Genomic DNA, 17,328 nt, shown 5'->3' with positions numbered 1-17,328 from the left:
ACCATTACAGCTGGACCTTACTCCAAATTTCCAAATTTCCAAATATCAACTACACCTTAAAATTCAGTGACGCACTAAGACGGTACGATATATTCATTGATACAAGTCGATTCGATTTCTCCCACGGATGGCCGCTGGGTCTACATCACTCAACAACATGAATTACCAGTGCCGCCATTGATAGCATTTGCCTTTGACTCAAGCCTTAATTGTCACGTTTCTGATCTACCCAGGTGTGTGAGCGTGCCTCTGTCCATTTATCCTTGACGCACAAAGAAATCAATACTGTACCTGATCCACTTGACATCCTATTATCGTTGTCGATTGTGTCAAATCTCATTCTAACCACAGACCTCCAACCAACAGAATAGTATATGATACGGCCAACAGGCACAGCCTGTGCAGTCACCCACCCTTGCCGTGTGTTTTATCCACCCAGTGCGACATTCCTGGAATTCTTCGACCTCGTCGGTTTACCATCCCACACCGTGCATGCCTCTACATGAGCTCATTCTGTCGATAAATTCTCCAGGGCGAACTCAACGATCAACGATATCCTTTGCGCATCGTATCTTCTAATCACATTTGGTATATCAGCAGTTGGAGTTGGAGATCACCGGCATAGCATCTCTGGCCATGGGGAATACGCATACGAAAGACTCGAGGGGCGGCTCCCGCATGGGACCCCACGGTTCGCACCTAGACCCTGGAGGAAGTTCCACTGGAGCCGGATACCATGGGCAACTTCCAGATCGATCAAGGCGTACTAGTCGAGCTGACTTGGGCGGTTTGGGCTTGTCCTTTGGTGGCTCCTCGAATGCCCGTAACCAAGATGCCCCGTTCGAACACCGAGAGACGAAACAGGAGAAAGAAGCCCGAAGATTGGAGAGGGAGCGAGTCGCTCGAGCTAAGGAACGCGACCGCAGCATGAGAGAAGAGCAGGTTGACGGGGGCTATTTAGTTACGATGGGCGTTTACACGGCATCCGAAGACTTCAACAAGCCGGTGGTCCGCCAATTACAGGTAAACAGCATGCTTCAGCTTACTAGTGGTTAGGCCTATGACGTATCTGACTTTTTTTTTCCCCAATAGATCGAGAGAAGACTGGCGCCTTTTTGGCGTGGACTTGACGACTTCAACGAGAGCTGGGCTGAGCATCAGATAATCGCCGCAGCACGAGGAATCGAGATCCCCCCCGCCGACCAAGTCCCAGAGAATCTCATACCGCAGCCGAGGCCCGCGGAGCCCGCAGTCACATCGTCAAATCTTACCGTCCCGATAGGCCCTAGAACACTTTCAGTCCCTTCCGACTATCCTGGCTCGACCATGCCTTCTTCCCCCACATCGCCTCTCCCTTCAAAATCCAGCTCGCCTTTCAAACCGCAGAAGAAGTCTCTGGCGGCCGCTTTAAACCTTTCTCGAAATGGATCAAATACAGATATCATTACGCCACGGGAAATAAGCCTGCCCCACGACCCTTTTGTGAACGGACAACCTCTCGAGGTTTTTCTGTACAAGGAGGGTATTGAATGTCCGCTCTGCCTCATGTACTATCCCCCATATCTGAATCGTACACGTTGTTGCTGCCAGATCATCTGCAGCGAGTGCTTCGTACAAATCAAACGCCCTGATCCACATTATCCCGAGCATCACGTTGACGGAGAAACAACCCAAACGCCGGCGAGCCCCGAGGATCACGACGGTGAACTCGTCATGGAACCAGCCAAATGCCCATATTGCACTCAAACAGAGTTTGGCGTGACATATGAGGCCCCTCCTTTCCGCCGTGGTTTGACGTACGCTTTCAGCCCTTCGACCTTGGGTGCTATGAGCACGGCCATGTCGTCTTCCAGCTCTCTCAACTCAAACCTGTCACCGGCTTCCGCTGCGCCTTTATCCCCTGCTAATCGCCGGAGAACGCAAAGTGTGTCGGCCAACGCGCCTGGAGTTATCACCACCGACCGTGTCCGGCCTGACTGGTCTACGAAACTAGCCGCGGCTCGGGCTCAACAACGTCGCAGGGCAGCAGCTGCGGATGCCCTGCATCATGCGGCCTTTGTTATGGGCAATCAGGAATCGCGCACAATATTTGGTCGATCATCCCGGTTTGGCCGCAGAGGTTATCGTGGCAACGAGAGTCCCAGCAGTAGTTCCAACCCTCAAGCCAACGATGGTGGAGCGGACAACCGCTCTGGCCCAGAACCTACTCCTCAGACCCCTTCCAGCCGATCGGGTCCTCCTCGTGAGCGAATAGACGCCGCACACCTCGAAAACCTTATGATGGCAGAAGCAATACGATTGAGTCTAGCCGATGAGGAAGAGCGTCGCAAGAAGGCAGATAAGGAAGCGCGCAAGGAAAGCAAAAAGCGTGAGAAGGAAGAGCGAAAGGCGGCCAAAAAGAAGGGAGACGTGTATGGTGGCAGCGGCAGTGGCGCCAGCGCGAGTACTCTTAGTCTGGGTCTCGGGCGCAGGCGAGGCAATAGTGCTGCCAGCAACCTGCGTGTAGAAACGCCGGTGGCCGGAGCGAGCAGTACCTCTGCCGCCCAGCAGAGCCATGGTGGATCAGCGGGCCAATTACCCAGATCCGCTGAAGCTTCGACAAGTGACAAGGGGAAAGCAATCGATCGTAGGGAGAATGATGGGGAACAATATGAAATTTCTGGAGGTCCATCCCTACCTATTCCAGTGCCGTCTCAGCCCTCGCGAGGGTCGTCACATCTACGGCAGATGAGCAATGCTAGCTCGGTCAGCTCTAGCGGAGTCGACAGTATGCCAGGCAGCTATACCGGCCGAAACGTAGGGGCCGAGTCCGAAATGTCGAGGTCAGGCGGCCTTGGTTTAGCTGGCCGTAGTGAGGAGGGCGACAATACGAATCTTGAATCGATGTTTAACTTTAGGAGCTTGGCAGAGATGGTTGGCGTTCCGATAGATGGCGAAGCTCAGTCACCAGCCGTTGAAGATGCAAGTTCGGGTAGCAAATCTGCGGATGCTGAGAAGGCCCACGGTGAGCATATAGAACATGCCACGGATGTGGTGGCCGGAGAGGGAGAAGGCAAGGAAGCTTTGCCGAAACTTATGACGGGTGAGAATAGGCAAACCCCGGGAGAAAGCAGGGGAGATGGTGCCTCCCCGCCTCACGTTATGGTTACCCCCGAAACGCCGGCACCTGCCAATGATGACAACGAAGACGCTAAGCAACTTGGGCATGTCGATACGGCAGAGAGGCCGCACGAGGTTACGCAATAAAGGCAACTTTGTTCCTTATTGTTTCCTTTTGTTTTCTCTACGTTTGTCCAATAAATGGGCGATAATAGCAAGTAAGGATCATGGATATCTGCATTAAAGGAGGTGGTAGGCACTATCGTCATTTTTCTAGTTCGGAGTTGAGGGATGTATACATAGGTAGATAGTTGGCATTCGGTCGTGATAATAAGGTGGTATTCCCTCGCAAAGCGATGTCAACGAGCGGCGAGATCCGGTAAAGAAGGACCTTGTCGGAAATTGCTTTCCCAAATATTTCGTAGTTTCCTTGTGTTTACTCAGCGCTACTGGAAGAGTCGTTGGGTTTTGTTAGTAGACTCGAGAGTAGTAGGTAGATTTACCAGCTTACTAGGTAGTCTTTCAGAGTTAACCTCAGATAAAGTACCTACCTACCTAGTAAAGGTGAAAGATGGGTGCATGGGTTATGCGCCTCATCTGACTATACTATTAAAATGCTGGCCGTTGTTAAGCTATAGGAATTCTCAACTATTACCTACCTAAACAAGTTCCACTCGTCAAGAATTCTTAAACCACTTGATAATTGTACTATAACTCTACTACTTACATTCATTATAAAGGTCAAGATACTTAGTTTAACCCTATCTACCTAGGTACCTAGTTGAGAATCTCATCTTCACCGCATGACTTTTGCCAAAGAGACTGCCTAGGTTAGTAGGTACATAATTGACTAACTCAGGCCAGAGATTATGAAATTTGGTCAATCAAGTGGAAATATTGTTTCTGAATTAGAGGTACCTAGTCTATAATATTATGATAGGAGGAGGGAGTAAGAAGGCAAAGCCTCGAGTGGAAAGTTCTAATACTTCCAAGGGCCGTGCCGACATCCGACATACTCGTTTACTGTAATGATAGGGTTACTATGTAGCAACTGCTGGCAACTCCTCAACCTTCACACTGACATGTGATTTCGCAGCATACTGTGTGAGAATACCATCGTCAGGCGTCAGCCCAATCTCAGTAGGCTTTCTCTCGTTGACGAACCCAGCATCTGGGCTGTTCCAGCTGTAGTTTTTCCACTGTCCTAGAACTAACCACATCTTCTCTACCAGATCTTGTATCTTCTGGCGTCGATCCAAACTCCATTGCCTCCGTCTTGCCTGCTCCGTGTCAAGACTCTCTTCTTCGAGTCCTTCCATCACGCTTTGGAAAACCCGACAAGTCTCTTCTAACTCGGCAAGGCTTGAAATTCCCATGACGCTGATGCCGACTCGTTGGCCAGCAGGTAATTTGGGATTACGGCCACCTTTGGTAGCACCGACTCGTGACCAGTTGTCAAGTGCCCATCGGATCGCGACGACTTCTAGTTTCTCACCCGCATCAACGGCGATGGGTACCAAATCTTGGCACACCTTTCTCAGGGGCTCTGGACTCGGATGCCACGAGGCCATCGGCCCCGCATCGGCGCCCCTCGTAGTCAGTAAGCCCATATTTAGCATACTAGCATTCAAAACAACATCCACGCCGGCACGCTCGAATCGTTCTATAGCTGAGCTCCCCAAAGTAGTGTTCTGTATCGTGTAGTGACCGTAACTAAGCACAGCATCGAGCGGCTCTTTCGTCTCTGTATTAATCATTTCCGCAAGCGCGCATAGTTTCTCGACAGGGTATCCGCTGATTCCTACGTAACGAATGACGCCCTCGTCCCTCAAACGACGTAACTCTCGTACGGCGGTCAATACTTCCTGCGGTGGCATGAATTCGACATCATGCATGTAAACTAAATCTAGGTACGGGGTGTGTAGTCTCTCCAAACTTCGATACACCGAATATCGTACCCAAGAAGGGCTGTAGTCGAACACATTGCCCTCGATGCGCCCCGCCTTTGTCACAAGGAAATAAGACGAGCGTGGATGCTTGGAAGTGATGGATGGGTGTGCAAGTGCGTTGCCCAGGATGATTTCCGAGGGCCCATAATACGGTGAAGTGTCGAAAGCCTTAACGTCTAGGTCGAGGGCGCGAGATACGATGGATAATGAGGGCAGATCGAACGGGTTCGCAACATATTGTGTGTTGAATGTCGCCGTGCCTAAGATCAGGGGAGGTATCACTTCATGGAGGGGCTGGCGAGGAGAGGCAGGGTCCGGGAGGGAACCCATCATGACAACAACAGACCGACGTGGAGGTCCGGGTAGGTTGATTGATGTGTGAAGTAACTGTCAAACACGGGAGGTATAGTAAAGAGGTTTTAAGAAGTGTATTGCAATCGAATCGCCGGTGAAGGAACTCGAGGGATTTTCAGGGTCCTCGCAGGTTGCAGGTGGGGGGGATAAAGCTTGGGCTAAACCAGAGATAGATCTTTCTAATTGGAAAGGGGTAAGGGCTTCGATGTTAGTCCATGTTTAACAATGGGAAGCTGTGCCCCTACTAGGTACTACTAGGTAGGTAATTGCTACTAGGTTGCCTAGGAGGACTTGAGTGGGACATTTGTGGCATTCTACTGTTGCCATCATCAAGGGATCACCATAGTCGGTCTAGATGACCAGATGTCCACAAAGAGGTGGACGTCGTGGATCGAAGAATGCGGTGAGTCATTTACGGGACTGATGAGCTTATCCATGATGGAAGAAGGGGCAGCAATGGATATTAAAGTGAGACAAATATACGGATCTCGGTTTAGATCTCACGTCAAGAGGTGAGGAAATATAATAGGTGTGTGTCTTAGCCCGCTTAAGCCGAGCCGACGAAATGTTGATAAGTAGATGGTTATGCAAGATAAGAAAATATTTCATCACGTCATCCACGCTAATTCTTACCCTATCAGTCACATACGCACACATCGGGGCAAGTTAAGCCTTATATCTGTAGTCCGCTCCCGGCGCCCGGTTAGCCATGTGGCGCTTGTACGGCACTTGCCGAGACGAAAGCATCCGAACCATGGGTACTGTCAGCCTTCCACATGTCTTCGTCATCGAGCACCGGCGCATGTAGAGACCCAGAATAAGGCAATGACAAGCAATCAAACATAACAAGAGCTAATCTCTTATTTACCTTATTTTTTACATTATTTCCCAGTCATATATTAAGCGTCAGCTCGTGATGGCCATCGATAATACTCTTCGTCTATCAACCTAGTCTTTCAAAGGTATATCCACCTACCTACCCAGTAAGGATATGTATATTAAAGGCCTCTAAAAGTCCCTAGCATTCATTCTTCTATATCAGGAATTACCATTTGGACACGTTCACGACGCATAGTGGGAGTCATTTTATAGAATGTCCATTACCTACCTGAATACCTATGTATACTGGCAACATGATCTTAGAAACACTACCCATTTAAATCACATATCAACCACGCCATGCTAGTTTCCAAGTTATCAGTGATTTTTTTGTAGACAGAGATATTTTTCGGAGAAATTGATCCAGGTATGCAATTCCAGGATAAATCATACAAGGTAGGGTTAGAAGGCATTAGATATACCTAGAACAACACCGATCATCACACATTCCACCGTGTATCAATAATGCGAGATGGTCGTGGGTATTATGTGACGAATATGTGATTTCCAAAAGCTTGTACGGAAGGTAGATAGGAAGTGGCACTGCTTCAAGATTCAGCCTAATATCGACTCCGGGAATCCTAGCCAGGAACCCGGACACTCCAATCAGGTTCAATGTAAAACTAATGCAGTTTTGCCCTTGACATAGATGTGCATTGGCGGCCCTCGCTCGGTCTTGTACCAAACACATGCTATTGATTGTAAGGATATCCTCATGTATTTTCCTATCTCGGGGCTCCCCCGTAGCGGAATCATATACTCCATTCCCAAATGTATGGGAAAGGAGTCAGAGATCTGAACCCCATCGGTTACGATAGATGCCTACTTACCTCCAGGTATGAAATTTACATCGGATACTGTCGTCTACACTTGCAAGCTTAATTTATGCCACGTTAGATTTCAGCCGCGTTCGAGGATGCACATCCTATAAACAAACGTTGCAGGGAACCACGACGCCCCCCTTGATCTTACATCATGGAGAGGATACATCGTGGTAACATAGATGGTACCTTGATTTGCAAGGATGCTATATTGGTCTACCCGTATTGGTTCTTTCGGAGAGAGCTTTCCAGATTAAATCTTGTTCAATTTATATTGTACATATAAAGTGTAGCGGCCTCCTTCCAGACACTCGTGCTGACCGAGTCACCTAGATCAGATCGTATACACCATCAAGTAGTAGGAAATAATCATGAAGTGGACTACACTCACTACTACCGCAGTTGGCCTTGCTGGCTCTGGTGAGTGGCAGTCTTTATTGTTAAAAACGTGAAAACAGCTCTGTACTCACAGTGCAAATAGCCCTTGCTCAGACAGACACCACTCCGTACGTTGATGCCGATACTGGAATCACATTTCAGTCCTACACGAGCACCGACGGTATCACCTATCGGCTCGCCCTCCCAGCGGAAGCAAGTGGCGATGCTAGCTACGATGTGATTATTCAAATCGAAGCGCCTGTTGCGTTGGGATGGGCCGGGTGGGCTTGGGGTGGACAGATGACATATAACCCCCTGACTGTGGTGTGGCATGATGGGACTACGGTTCAACATTCCTCGCGCCAAGCTACGTGAGTACTATATCCTGATGACCACCCAGCGGACTTCGACTAGTCACTAGTCTTAGCACAAGCGAAAGGCGATACCTGATACTGATGACCGAATAGTGGCTATTATGTACCCGGCACGTACGATGATGCTGCGTACACCGTACTGAAGGGCACGACCGTTAATGAGACGCATTTCAAATTCACGGCGCTTTGCACGGGGTGCGCAAGTTGGACCGACTTTGACGGAAACCCATTCATCCTCAATGGGGCCGGAGATACAAGCTTTGCGTATGCTTTCTCTAAAACGGCAGTCGAGGAGCCAGCAAGCCCAGAGTCTGGATTCAGCATCCATGACAACGTCGGACGATGGATCCACGACCTGGCTGGGGCTCGATCGGACAAGTTTGAAGAGTGGGTGACGACAAACACCCCCAAGTAGGTTACAAAGGCCGATCTGAAGAGTTTATGGGGTAAATTGGGCTTATGAACAGTGTAGGAAAGAGCTTTAACATTCTGGGAGGAGAAGGGAGTAATAGTCGAAGGATATTAGAAAAAGAACAAAATGACGAAACTTGATATTGGTATTTTATGTGATATACAGGTATAGCAGGTATGTAATCAACTAAAGGGGCTATATACGATTATCAGATATAGTTAGAATGATTATGTAAGTTGACTGCCTAGGTTCATAGACTATGTAGGTATCCAGCAGCTATGTACGTAGAAGATATATAACCATAAGAGGTATAGTACCTGCATATTTCGAAACCTACCATGTACTGTACTATTATTCTATGTCCTGTCTCCAAATACAAATCCAAACAAAAACCTTTCAACCTAAAAGCCAACCCAGAAACATATTGCGATAACCTGCGCCGCCGCTCTGCTCATCACCCTAATATTGGTTCGAATCGTTTCAACTGCTGCCCGCCATGGCACCGACGAAAAAAGCCAAAACGCACCAACCGTCACAACCGTCTCGAACTCTGGTTCTCGATAACGGCGCGCACACCATAAAAGCCGGATACGTCACTGGCGATGTTGTCGACGAGCCTCGCGTCATACCCAATTGCATTGCAAGAGATCGTAGCAAGAAGGTTTACATTGCTTCTGACCTCGAAAGGTGCGTCGACTTCAGCGAAGTCGCTCTTAGACGACCTGTTGAGAAAGGCTTTGTGGTGAACTGGGAGGCCGAAAAAGAGATATGGGAGCATGAATTCTTCGACGATAAAGCGCCTCAAAGATGTGACCCTTCGGAGACTAGATTATTACTTGCCGAGCCATCCAATTCTCTCCCTGTTCTCCAAGCCAACTGTGATCAGATGGTGTTCGAAGAGTTTGGCTTTGCTAGTTATTACCGGGGCATTGGCCCATCTTTCAATGCGTATCACGATGTCCAAGGTATCCTACGCACACCGCGAGACTCCGGAACCATCGCACAGCTCCCGGCCGAAATCCTCTTGCTTATCGACTCGGGATATTCCCATACCACAATAACCCCAATATTCCAAGGCAGGCCTATCCATCCTGCCATCCGTCGGCTTGACGTGGGAGGGAAACTTTTGACCAACTATTTGACGCGGCTACTTTCCCTCCGTCATTATGATATGCGCAACGAAAACTATATCGTCAACGAAATGAAGGAAGCCGCCTGCTATATTTCCCTCGACTTCAAAGGTGATCTCGAGCGTAGTTGGAAAGGAACCAGAGGGGAGCCCCGAGAAGACTTTCTCCGTGGTGGAGGGGTAGCCAAGGATTACGTACTCCCGGATTTCCATACAAGGATGCACGGCATTGTCCGCGAGTTTGACCCGATGCTGGCTTCGAAGGCAAGGAAGTTAGCTGTCGGGCGAGCGGGCGAGTCCAGCGAGGATGTCTTGACCCTCAGAAACGAACGCTTCACCGTCCCCGAACTTTTATTTCATCCTTCAGATATAGGTCTACGCCAGCCAGGAATTGCAGACCTTGTCATGCAGTCCTTGCGCACTTTACCTGTTGGGTTATGGCCTGGTCTCCTTTCCAACATCGTCGTGGTTGGTGGCAACTCGTTCTTTGAAGGATTCGTCGAGCGACTACAAAAAGAAATTGTCCAACTTGCCCCAGAAGAATGTTTCGTGCGGGTTGCCCGCCCTGTCAACCCAATAACAAGCACTTGGCTCGGCGGCGCAAACTTAGCCAAACATGAGCACATCAACACACTATCCGTCACAAAGGAAGAGTATGAAGAATTCGGAGCAGCTTGGGTGGCGCGTAAGTTTTCGACTGGCCTGGACCCTTGATTCGGCCTCGTTACCAGGTTGTTCATTATTATTCAAAAGCACATTACCATACACTACACTGTCTCAAGACCTAAGACTCAGCCAAATGGTACCTACCTCGCTAAGTATACCTAATTGTGGCTTACGAGTCCTTCGCGTAGGTAACACGGTTCAAAAAGGGCATTGCGGAGATTCTACTTCTACAACGTACGTCAATATGGTACATGGGAGGATCTGGCTTCGTACCTAAGTTACAATGCCCGTCCCCTTGAGGTCATCCGTTTCAAGGGTAAGTTGCTCATACATTGACTGGATTCTATCTTGACTGAGTTTCTACGAGAGCTGAAACTGGGAGTTCACGTAGTTACTGTATATCTACCTAAGCAGGTAGGTATATAACATATCCCCGACCTGTTTAGCAGAAAATACATGCGATATCATCTATTGAATGATACGCATTTGCTGGTGATACTTTACTATCCAATAGAGCCTAATGCAATAACCACCTGCATCATCTTACGTACGTTTATAGTTGTGCTCATATGTTGCGTACGGTTTGGCATTATCACGGTACATAAACACATACTTCGCTAGAAGGAATCAACCGGCAGCAAAGGCAACGATAAATTAGTAAAGTTGAGTTGGGTATCATCTTCTCGCCCCCTGGGTTGGTAGGCCATCAGGAACCAAGAATCAATAATAATAAAGGGTTAACCATGCCCGTCACTCCATCCCACTGACTGATGTGTCTGTAATAAAAAGCTCATCCTTTGGCCCCGGTAGCAGAGTAGAGAAATTATAACGCCTCCGATTGATTATACCTAAATGTTGAAAATTCGGGTTTCCCGAGACTGATTATAAGGTAGTTATCTACCTACCTGCCTACCTGCCTACCTACGTAGGTACGTAGGTAGGCAGGCTGTAGATAACTTCATATGTGGATAGGTGGTCGCTCATAATCAGGACCACCTATCATGATCAGTACAACTCTCTAGAGTGGCGACCGCGGCGTCTCGAGCACCCTAAAATTCAGTTAGTATATTTCATAGATTAACGAGCAAGCCGAAACCGGGTAGGAATGGGTTTTCATACAATCGCACTATTATGCTACGTTAGTTAAATGTTAAGCATTATCCGTTCGGAGACATACCAAAGTGAGTGTAGAGCCTTCATAGTGTATTATACAGTACCCGCCACCGCAGGCTCTGCAGAGTTTCTGGGTGCTGGCGATGCAATCAAGGCACTAGAGCTCAAGAGTTAGCCATGAAATACAAATGCATAGGGCTTTCAAGAGCGTCCGCAGGTGGATTGGGAAACGTACATTGTGTTCGCATTCCCAGCAACTTCGGCTGATCCTGGGCCGCTAATAATAAACGTTAGCAAAGTTAGGTATCTACGTCTTCCAAACATGAATGCCAAAAATGTGTTGTTAGGTTGGGGGATTCTGGCCGCATACAATTTCCAAGGATGTTCGAAAGTAGTCGATGCCCACTCTCGCCATCCCTACATGAACTCGGATCGTAGGGGTAAGTAGGGGGTTCCTCCATATATGGGTTGGAATTTCTTGGGTTCAGGGAGGATTTCGATCACTGAATCTCTCCGTCGACCTCAGGTTGCAATTAAGACAGTAACCCATCCATACCTTAACATTGGACAACTCGAGAGCTGCCATTTCATGGTCCATCAGGCCGTTCGCCTGGTTAACAATATGAACATGTTGGGCGTTCAGGTCGTGTTGGCTTGGTACTTGATAGCAGGCCTCACACCACCATTGGTCGCAGCTAAAACAGTATCGTTCGCGAATACATTCGAGACACCTAGGAATGAACTTGTGAGCTTCTTCGCCCTTATTTGACCCAATACCAGGCCGTGGACAAGTGGCGGCCTTGATAGTGGACGAATGTAGCGGCACTGGGGCTAGGAGCGGTAATTGCTCCGCTGGAGACTCCCCGTACGTGGTGAAACCCTCGGGGGCAGTTCCGCATGACGCACATCCACGAAGGGCAAAAGTTGCAACACCCCATGGACGTTCGCCACTAGGTGCGCCTCCCATAGACGATAGTTTACCAAAGGCGGCAGAGTTCTGGTGTCGGGGGCCTGTGCAAAGCACGGCGTCGAATTTGATCACATCGCGGCAGTCGAGGAGCGTCTCAGCCCACCCGTCGGCGATATGTTTGCCAATGATACGCCCCCTTCTATGATACCAATCGTCACCTTCACCCCGAATGGATTCCTGTAGTGCATGTTGCGACTTGTGATTCCATCCTACGCTGATGCTCGCGCCTCGAGCGGCTCCATTCTGCCTTGCCCGCGTAGGCGGAGTCACTAGAGATGTGTCCCTCGCCCCGAACACATATAGCCCTTTCAATCGAGGGGTATCCTCAGGGCGGGTAGGTCGGCAAGCATACCGTAGCGACTGCATCAACTTGCGTTCATTCAGATTCGTGACATCTCGAATAGAGAGCATGCGTACGCGTAGGGTAGGATCAATGAGGATGTCATTGCAGAACTCGGCGGTCACCGAGAGACCGTCAAGAACTAGTGTCTGGACATGCTGTAGTATGTTGCGTCTCCGGATACTCTGGAAGATGCCTCGCAGCGGTCCGGAGTAGAAGTCGTCCTCAGTCAGATTCTCATCGAGCTGGACATTGCGCCAAACCTCACCGCCGCGGTCGATACCGTCAATTTCAAATTGGGCGATTCTAACTTTACTTAGATCGAGATGTCGGAAGACGCCGGGGGTACGTCGGAGAAGAAGATCTCGGAAAGACGGTGAAGTGGCAGCGAGGTTCAAGAGGCTCGAGATGGGGAGATATGGGAGAGTTTGGTGAAGGACAAGAGTGTTGGAAAGTAAGTCTAACAAAGGATTCGTAACATCGGAAGCTTCGGGGTTCAATAGATCGCGCGTGTGACGGTGCTGAGGGACACCCGATGCCATTACATGCAAAAACAAATACAGGCCAGCTGTTTGAGAAAGACAGGATAATTAGGTAAATAGGTAGGCACCTAGGTTAGGTAGGGACCTGGTATGGGACCTAGATTAGTAGGTAGTATGTAGGTGGGGTGGTGGTGATCTCGGGAGTTTACCTTCAAGGTTCTTAAAGGATTATTAGCGTAGGTTTGTCTTCTCTTATGTAAGTAACTTATAGTTCAGTAGCCCGAGAATCAGATGATATTAGGTAGGTATGTAGTTGGGAATAGTTAACGTTCAAAGTATGTATTATAATAGTCTGGTAGCAGTACCTTTATAGTACAAGTGTACCATATAACTTGAATAATGTATGATCAACTTCAAATGTTCAAAAAAAGGCAAAACTATGGACCGACAACAAATGTTTCATAGATCTGTTTGCTATTTTAAGACAAATAGTACTAGGTGCAGACGACGCCAGGAGGTAAGACAGAAAGAGGTTCATCTATGGAATATTATACCGCTCCGTATCCAAATAAGATCAAGCAACAAGGGGAGGAGTGAGGTGTTTCCCCCCCCTTTCCCATTCCCATTCCTTTTCTCCCCTCCTATTCCCACGCATCTCCTTCCTAGGATTAGAGGTTGAGGCCTTTGGGAATCCATATCGGAGTATTGGCAGAGGCTTCTTCCTCATTAAAACTGCTGCACTATTGCGTATCGTTTGGGCAATGATGGTAATAGAGCTCCAGTTTACCTGTCCTTGGCAGTTTGACCCGACCGCGTCGCATTGCAGTGTCAGACATGCACGCAGGGCATGTTAATAAGCTATAACTGGTCCACTTAGTTACCATTTCTTGGGGTTGCTTGGGGTTGCTTGGGCCAATAGCGACCATAATAGGTAGTTGTTTGAGGGGCGGTGTAACTAGATGGATTGCTCGTCTCTGTGTAGAAATCTAGACTTCACAAAAGCCAGAGCGTACATACATATTTTCATGTATGTAGGGTAGGACTCCAAGACGCTGCTGTCATCGTTGATGCATACCAACGTGGAAAGGTAGGTAGGTATCTTGTTTATATAGGAATTTGCCTTCCTTGTCTACTAGATACCTAGGCAGGCTATTACTACATAGTAGTAGGTAGGCAGCAGTAGGTAGTAGGTGGCAGTGAGTAGTGTCGATATGATTGATTGTTGAAATACGATGGTAGATACTAGTTAGCTCGCCTCGAATGGGATCGTCATCTCAACCATCTTGCCATCTTGCTTGGCTCTTGCTTGGCCACTCTGAGATTCACCATCGTGTCCGTCTTGGGGGTTCTTGGCAAATGGAAAACCCGCAATAAAATCATTTTAGCCGATCAAGTGCTTGGATTTGACCTTTTCCGTTCTTTTTTGTAGGGTGGATGTTTGTAAGAAGAGTGATGCAGAAACATTCAATGTGGTTTGAACAAGTATCTATGAGACTTGCTTATATAATTAGTTATGTACTGTGCCCCGGAATCGCTTCGGCCATCCATGTAGATTATTGTACATAGTACATTAACTTAAACCATGTACTTCTTACGCACATGCGCTTTCCTATTTTCAGTTAATCACTCGGCAAGTATTTAACTACCCCTGTTCATCTTAGGGCAGAAAAAGAGGTGCGTCATGGAACTTGACGGAAATGGCTGACTGATTTTCAACATTTTCGTCATCTTCAACCCAATCCTAAATCTGTAATCCAAAATCCACCTACATCCACATTCGCCCACAGTCACCCACAATCGCGGACGGACTACGGACTTTACACATATATCACTTTGTTTTATTTGTTTTCTTTTCCCAGGAATGCCTTCTGTCTACACGCGGTCTCCCCCCGAGCTTCCACTACACGAAAAACACAACCGTCCAACCTGACAATAATCACAAGATTCAATATGGTCGAGATACCCTCTATTATGTGGTCAACCACTCTTCGTGTCGCCTCGCCGACAAACTACCCATCTCGAGAGTTGGATGGTGACAAAATTATCCTGCCCCAATCTGCTCTGGAACAGCTTCTTGCCGCGTCCACGGCGGCCTCTACTTCCGCACCTCTCGCCTCAGCTTCGAATCCTCTGCGCAACTCATACGCGCCATACACAGCAACCAGAGCCCCGTTGGCGTTCGATGGCGATCCTTATCAGCAGCTTCCAAGCCCACTCATGTTCCGTCTTGTCAATCCGTCCAATGGCAACATCATCTATGCCGGCATACGCGAATTCTCCGCTCAGGAGGGAGAGGTAATACTGAGTCCGTATTTAATGGAGGGTTTGGGAATAAATAGAAGCCAAAAAGCATCGGAAGAGTCTGTTGAAAATGTCGGTAATGAAGTAGAGGAGCTTCAAGTCGTAGTTCATGCCAATACCCTACCGAAAGGCACCTACGTACGTTTACGGCCGCTCGAGGCTGGCTACAACCCACTCGACTGGAAGGCATTGCTAGAGAGGCAATTACGTGAAAGTTTCACAACCCTCACGAATGGCGCAACACTGTCAGTGCTAGGGGCCAAAGGGGAGGTATTCCGACTCCTTGTTGACGGGTTTCGTCCCGAAGGAGAGGGCATCTGCGTTGTGAACACCGATCTTGAAGTCGACATTGAGGCTTTGGACGAGGAGCAAGCCAGAGAAACGATAAGGCAGATCATGGCTAAGCATCAAAAAGCTCCTGGAACTGCTGGTGGCAGCTCAGTCGGGCAAGAACTAAATATATGGATGACCGTCGATGGTCAAGTTCTTCCTGGGGACTACGTGGATTACGAGCTGCCTTCCTGGGCAAGATCGAGAGTACTGGAAATCGAGATTAGTCAGTTACAGGATGAATACGGCGTGGATTTGTTTGTAAGCCCCAAGTCCTCACGGCAGAGAGCACTGCCTCGTGTATCGGAACATGTCTTTAGTGCCTTCAACTATACGCAAGACGGCAGTAAGCGGATAACAATTCAACCTACTAATACCGAGCTTGATAATGCCGAGAGCCTCCTAATTTCTATCCACGGATATACTCCCGAATCCACGGCATCGGATGAATCTCCTCGCCCGTTTAAATTGAAAGTCAAAAACAATGCTCTCACGACAGGAAAGGCTACACCACCACCTGTGGCCGACACGGGGGATGCGAACCCAGAAGAGCGATCTCCGGACGAGGAGCAGTGCAAGAACTGTCTTCAATGGGTGCCAAAATCTACCATGATTCTCCACGAGAATTTCTGCTTGCGCAACAATGTGGTTTGCCCTCAATGCCAAAATGTCTTCCAAAAAGCCTCCAGTGAATGGAAAGATCATTGGCATTGCTCCCATGACGAGGCATACGGATCATCAGAGATGGAAAAGGCAAAGCACGATGACCTGTATCATACCGAACGGCAATGCCCGTTCTGCCCGTTCACGACCAATGCAATTCCCGATCTCGCGCGCCACCGAACAACCCTATGCCCTGGCAAGATCATTCTCTGTCAATTTTGTCATCTCGAGGTATGCCAAGAAGGCGACCCGTTCAACCCATCGACCGAGATGCTTCATACAGGCCTTACGGATCATGAGCTTGTGGATGGGGCCAGAACCACTGACTGCCATCTTTGCTCCAAGATCATTCGACTCCGCGACATGTCAGCCCATTTGAAGTATCACGAACTAGAGAAGGCACACCGAATAAAACCGCCCGTGTGCCGGAATAAAAATTGCGGCCGAACGCTGCATGGTGTCGGTAGGAACGGGGTGGTAAATGCTGGGACGAAGATGGGTCAGGGTCCCGGAAACGACATTGGGCTCTGTTCATTATGTTTCTCTCCACTCTATGTAAGCTTATACGATCCTGAGGGCAAGGCTCTTAAACGACGGATCGAACGCAAGTACTTGACGCAGATGATGCAGGGGTGTGGAAAGAGATGGTGCGCCAATGAATGGTGCAAGACTGGTCGTGCCAACATGAAGCTAGAGCCCAAGCCATCAACCGCACAGCTTGCGCTCCCCCAAGTCAAACCTCTTATGGATCTAGTCCGGGATATACAAACCCCCATTTACTTTTGTGTTGACGACGCGAATCAACGCAGGAGGCAGCTAGCAGAGCTGTTAGCATCTGAGGATGACTGGGAACTAGAATGGTGTATTGCAGCTTGCGAGGCAGAGGGTCCTGACATGGACAGGGCAAGGGGGTGGTTAATTAATTGGGCCCCCTCTAAGGAATGAGGCAAGTGAATAAACTATGGCAAATGGAAGGAATGAAATGAAATGAAATGGATGGCGTTAGTAGAGATGGTTGGCATCACGATACCCATATGCAAGCATTGATTAATGATTGGATTTTCAAGG

General features: G+C 48.6%; 5 protein-coding genes across 5 annotated transcripts; 3 read left to right on the top strand and 2 right to left on the bottom strand.

Annotated features, from left to right (window-relative positions):
* Positions 1-442: 442 nt before the first annotated feature.
* Positions 443-3,813, top strand: GGS25DRAFT_350007 (uncharacterized protein). Its single transcript, XM_049258035.1, has 2 exons — positions 443-1,023; positions 1,093-3,813. The coding sequence occupies exons 1-2, from the start codon at positions 637-639 to the stop codon at positions 3,244-3,246; spliced, it is 2,541 nt and encodes an 846-aa protein (XP_049116185.1). The 5' UTR covers positions 443-636; the 3' UTR covers positions 3,247-3,813.
* Positions 3,814-3,961: 148 nt separating this feature from the next.
* GGS25DRAFT_497418 (Aldo/keto reductase) lies at positions 3,962-6,009 on the bottom strand. The gene has a single exon (XM_049261617.1). It carries the CDS (start codon positions 5,379-5,381, stop codon positions 4,140-4,142), a length of 1,242 nt encoding a protein of 413 aa, XP_049116184.1. The 5' UTR covers positions 5,382-6,009; the 3' UTR covers positions 3,962-4,139.
* A 1,464-nt stretch (positions 6,010-7,473) lies between these two features.
* GGS25DRAFT_514924 (actin-domain-containing protein) lies at positions 7,474-10,109 on the top strand (the record flags this gene model as incomplete). The annotated part of the gene is made up of 6 exons (XM_049263033.1): positions 7,474-7,522; positions 7,584-7,851; positions 7,948-8,241; positions 8,438-8,440; positions 8,523-8,527; positions 8,782-10,109. The coding sequence occupies 6 exons, from the start codon at positions 7,474-7,476 to the stop codon at positions 10,107-10,109; spliced, it is 1,947 nt and encodes a 648-aa protein (XP_049116183.1).
* A 765-nt stretch (positions 10,110-10,874) lies between these two features.
* GGS25DRAFT_349861 (uncharacterized protein) lies at positions 10,875-13,223 on the bottom strand. Its single transcript, XM_049258034.1, has 6 exons — positions 13,176-13,223; positions 11,731-13,123; positions 11,410-11,451; positions 11,239-11,331; positions 11,181-11,187; positions 10,875-11,110 (listed from the first exon to the last, which is right to left on the bottom strand). Exons 2-6 carry the CDS (start codon positions 13,024-13,026, stop codon positions 11,067-11,069), a joined length of 1,482 nt encoding a protein of 493 aa, XP_049116182.1. The 5' UTR covers positions 13,027-13,123; positions 13,176-13,223; the 3' UTR covers positions 10,875-11,066.
* Positions 13,224-14,616: 1,393 nt separating this feature from the next.
* Positions 14,617-17,298, top strand: GGS25DRAFT_497384 (ubiquitin fusion degradation protein UFD1-domain-containing protein). Its single transcript, XM_049261616.1, has one exon. It carries the CDS (start codon positions 14,917-14,919, stop codon positions 17,203-17,205), a length of 2,289 nt encoding a protein of 762 aa, XP_049116181.1. The 5' UTR covers positions 14,617-14,916; the 3' UTR covers positions 17,206-17,298.
* Positions 17,299-17,328: the final 30 nt, after the last annotated feature.

This window comes from Hypoxylon fragiforme (assembly GCF_022984875.1).
Source record: "Hypoxylon fragiforme strain CBS 206.31 chromosome Unknown GGS25scaffold_6, whole genome shotgun sequence".
NCBI classification, from domain to species: Eukaryota; Fungi; Ascomycota; class Sordariomycetes; order Xylariales; family Hypoxylaceae; genus Hypoxylon; species Hypoxylon fragiforme.
The sequence above is the reverse complement of the archived record's forward strand: the minus strand, read 5'-3'. Positions and strand labels throughout refer to the sequence as shown.

Coding starts and splice junctions, on each gene's coding strand:
- GGS25DRAFT_350007 (XM_049258035.1), top strand. CDS start 637: ATGGGGAATACGCATACGAAAGACTCGAGGGGCGGCTCCCGCATGGGA. Junction 1,024..1,092: donor CGGTGGTCCGCCAATTACAG/GTAAACAGCATG, acceptor TTTCCCCAATAG/ATCGAGAGAAGACTGGCGCC.
- GGS25DRAFT_497418 (XM_049261617.1), bottom strand. CDS start 5,381: ATGATGGGTTCCCTCCCGGACCCTGCCTCTCCTCGCCAGCCCCTCCAT.
- GGS25DRAFT_349861 (XM_049258034.1), bottom strand. CDS start 13,026: ATGGCATCGGGTGTCCCTCAGCACCGTCACACGCGCGATCTATTGAAC. Junction 11,452..11,730: donor TCGAGTTGTCCAATGTTAAG/GTATGGATGGGT, acceptor GTTTATTATTAG/CGGCCCAGGATCAGCCGAAG. Junction 11,332..11,409: donor GCTGGGAATGCGAACACAAT/GTACGTTTCCCA, acceptor CTTGAGCTCTAG/TGCCTTGATTGCATCGCCAG.
- GGS25DRAFT_497384 (XM_049261616.1), top strand. CDS start 14,917: ATGGTCGAGATACCCTCTATTATGTGGTCAACCACTCTTCGTGTCGCC.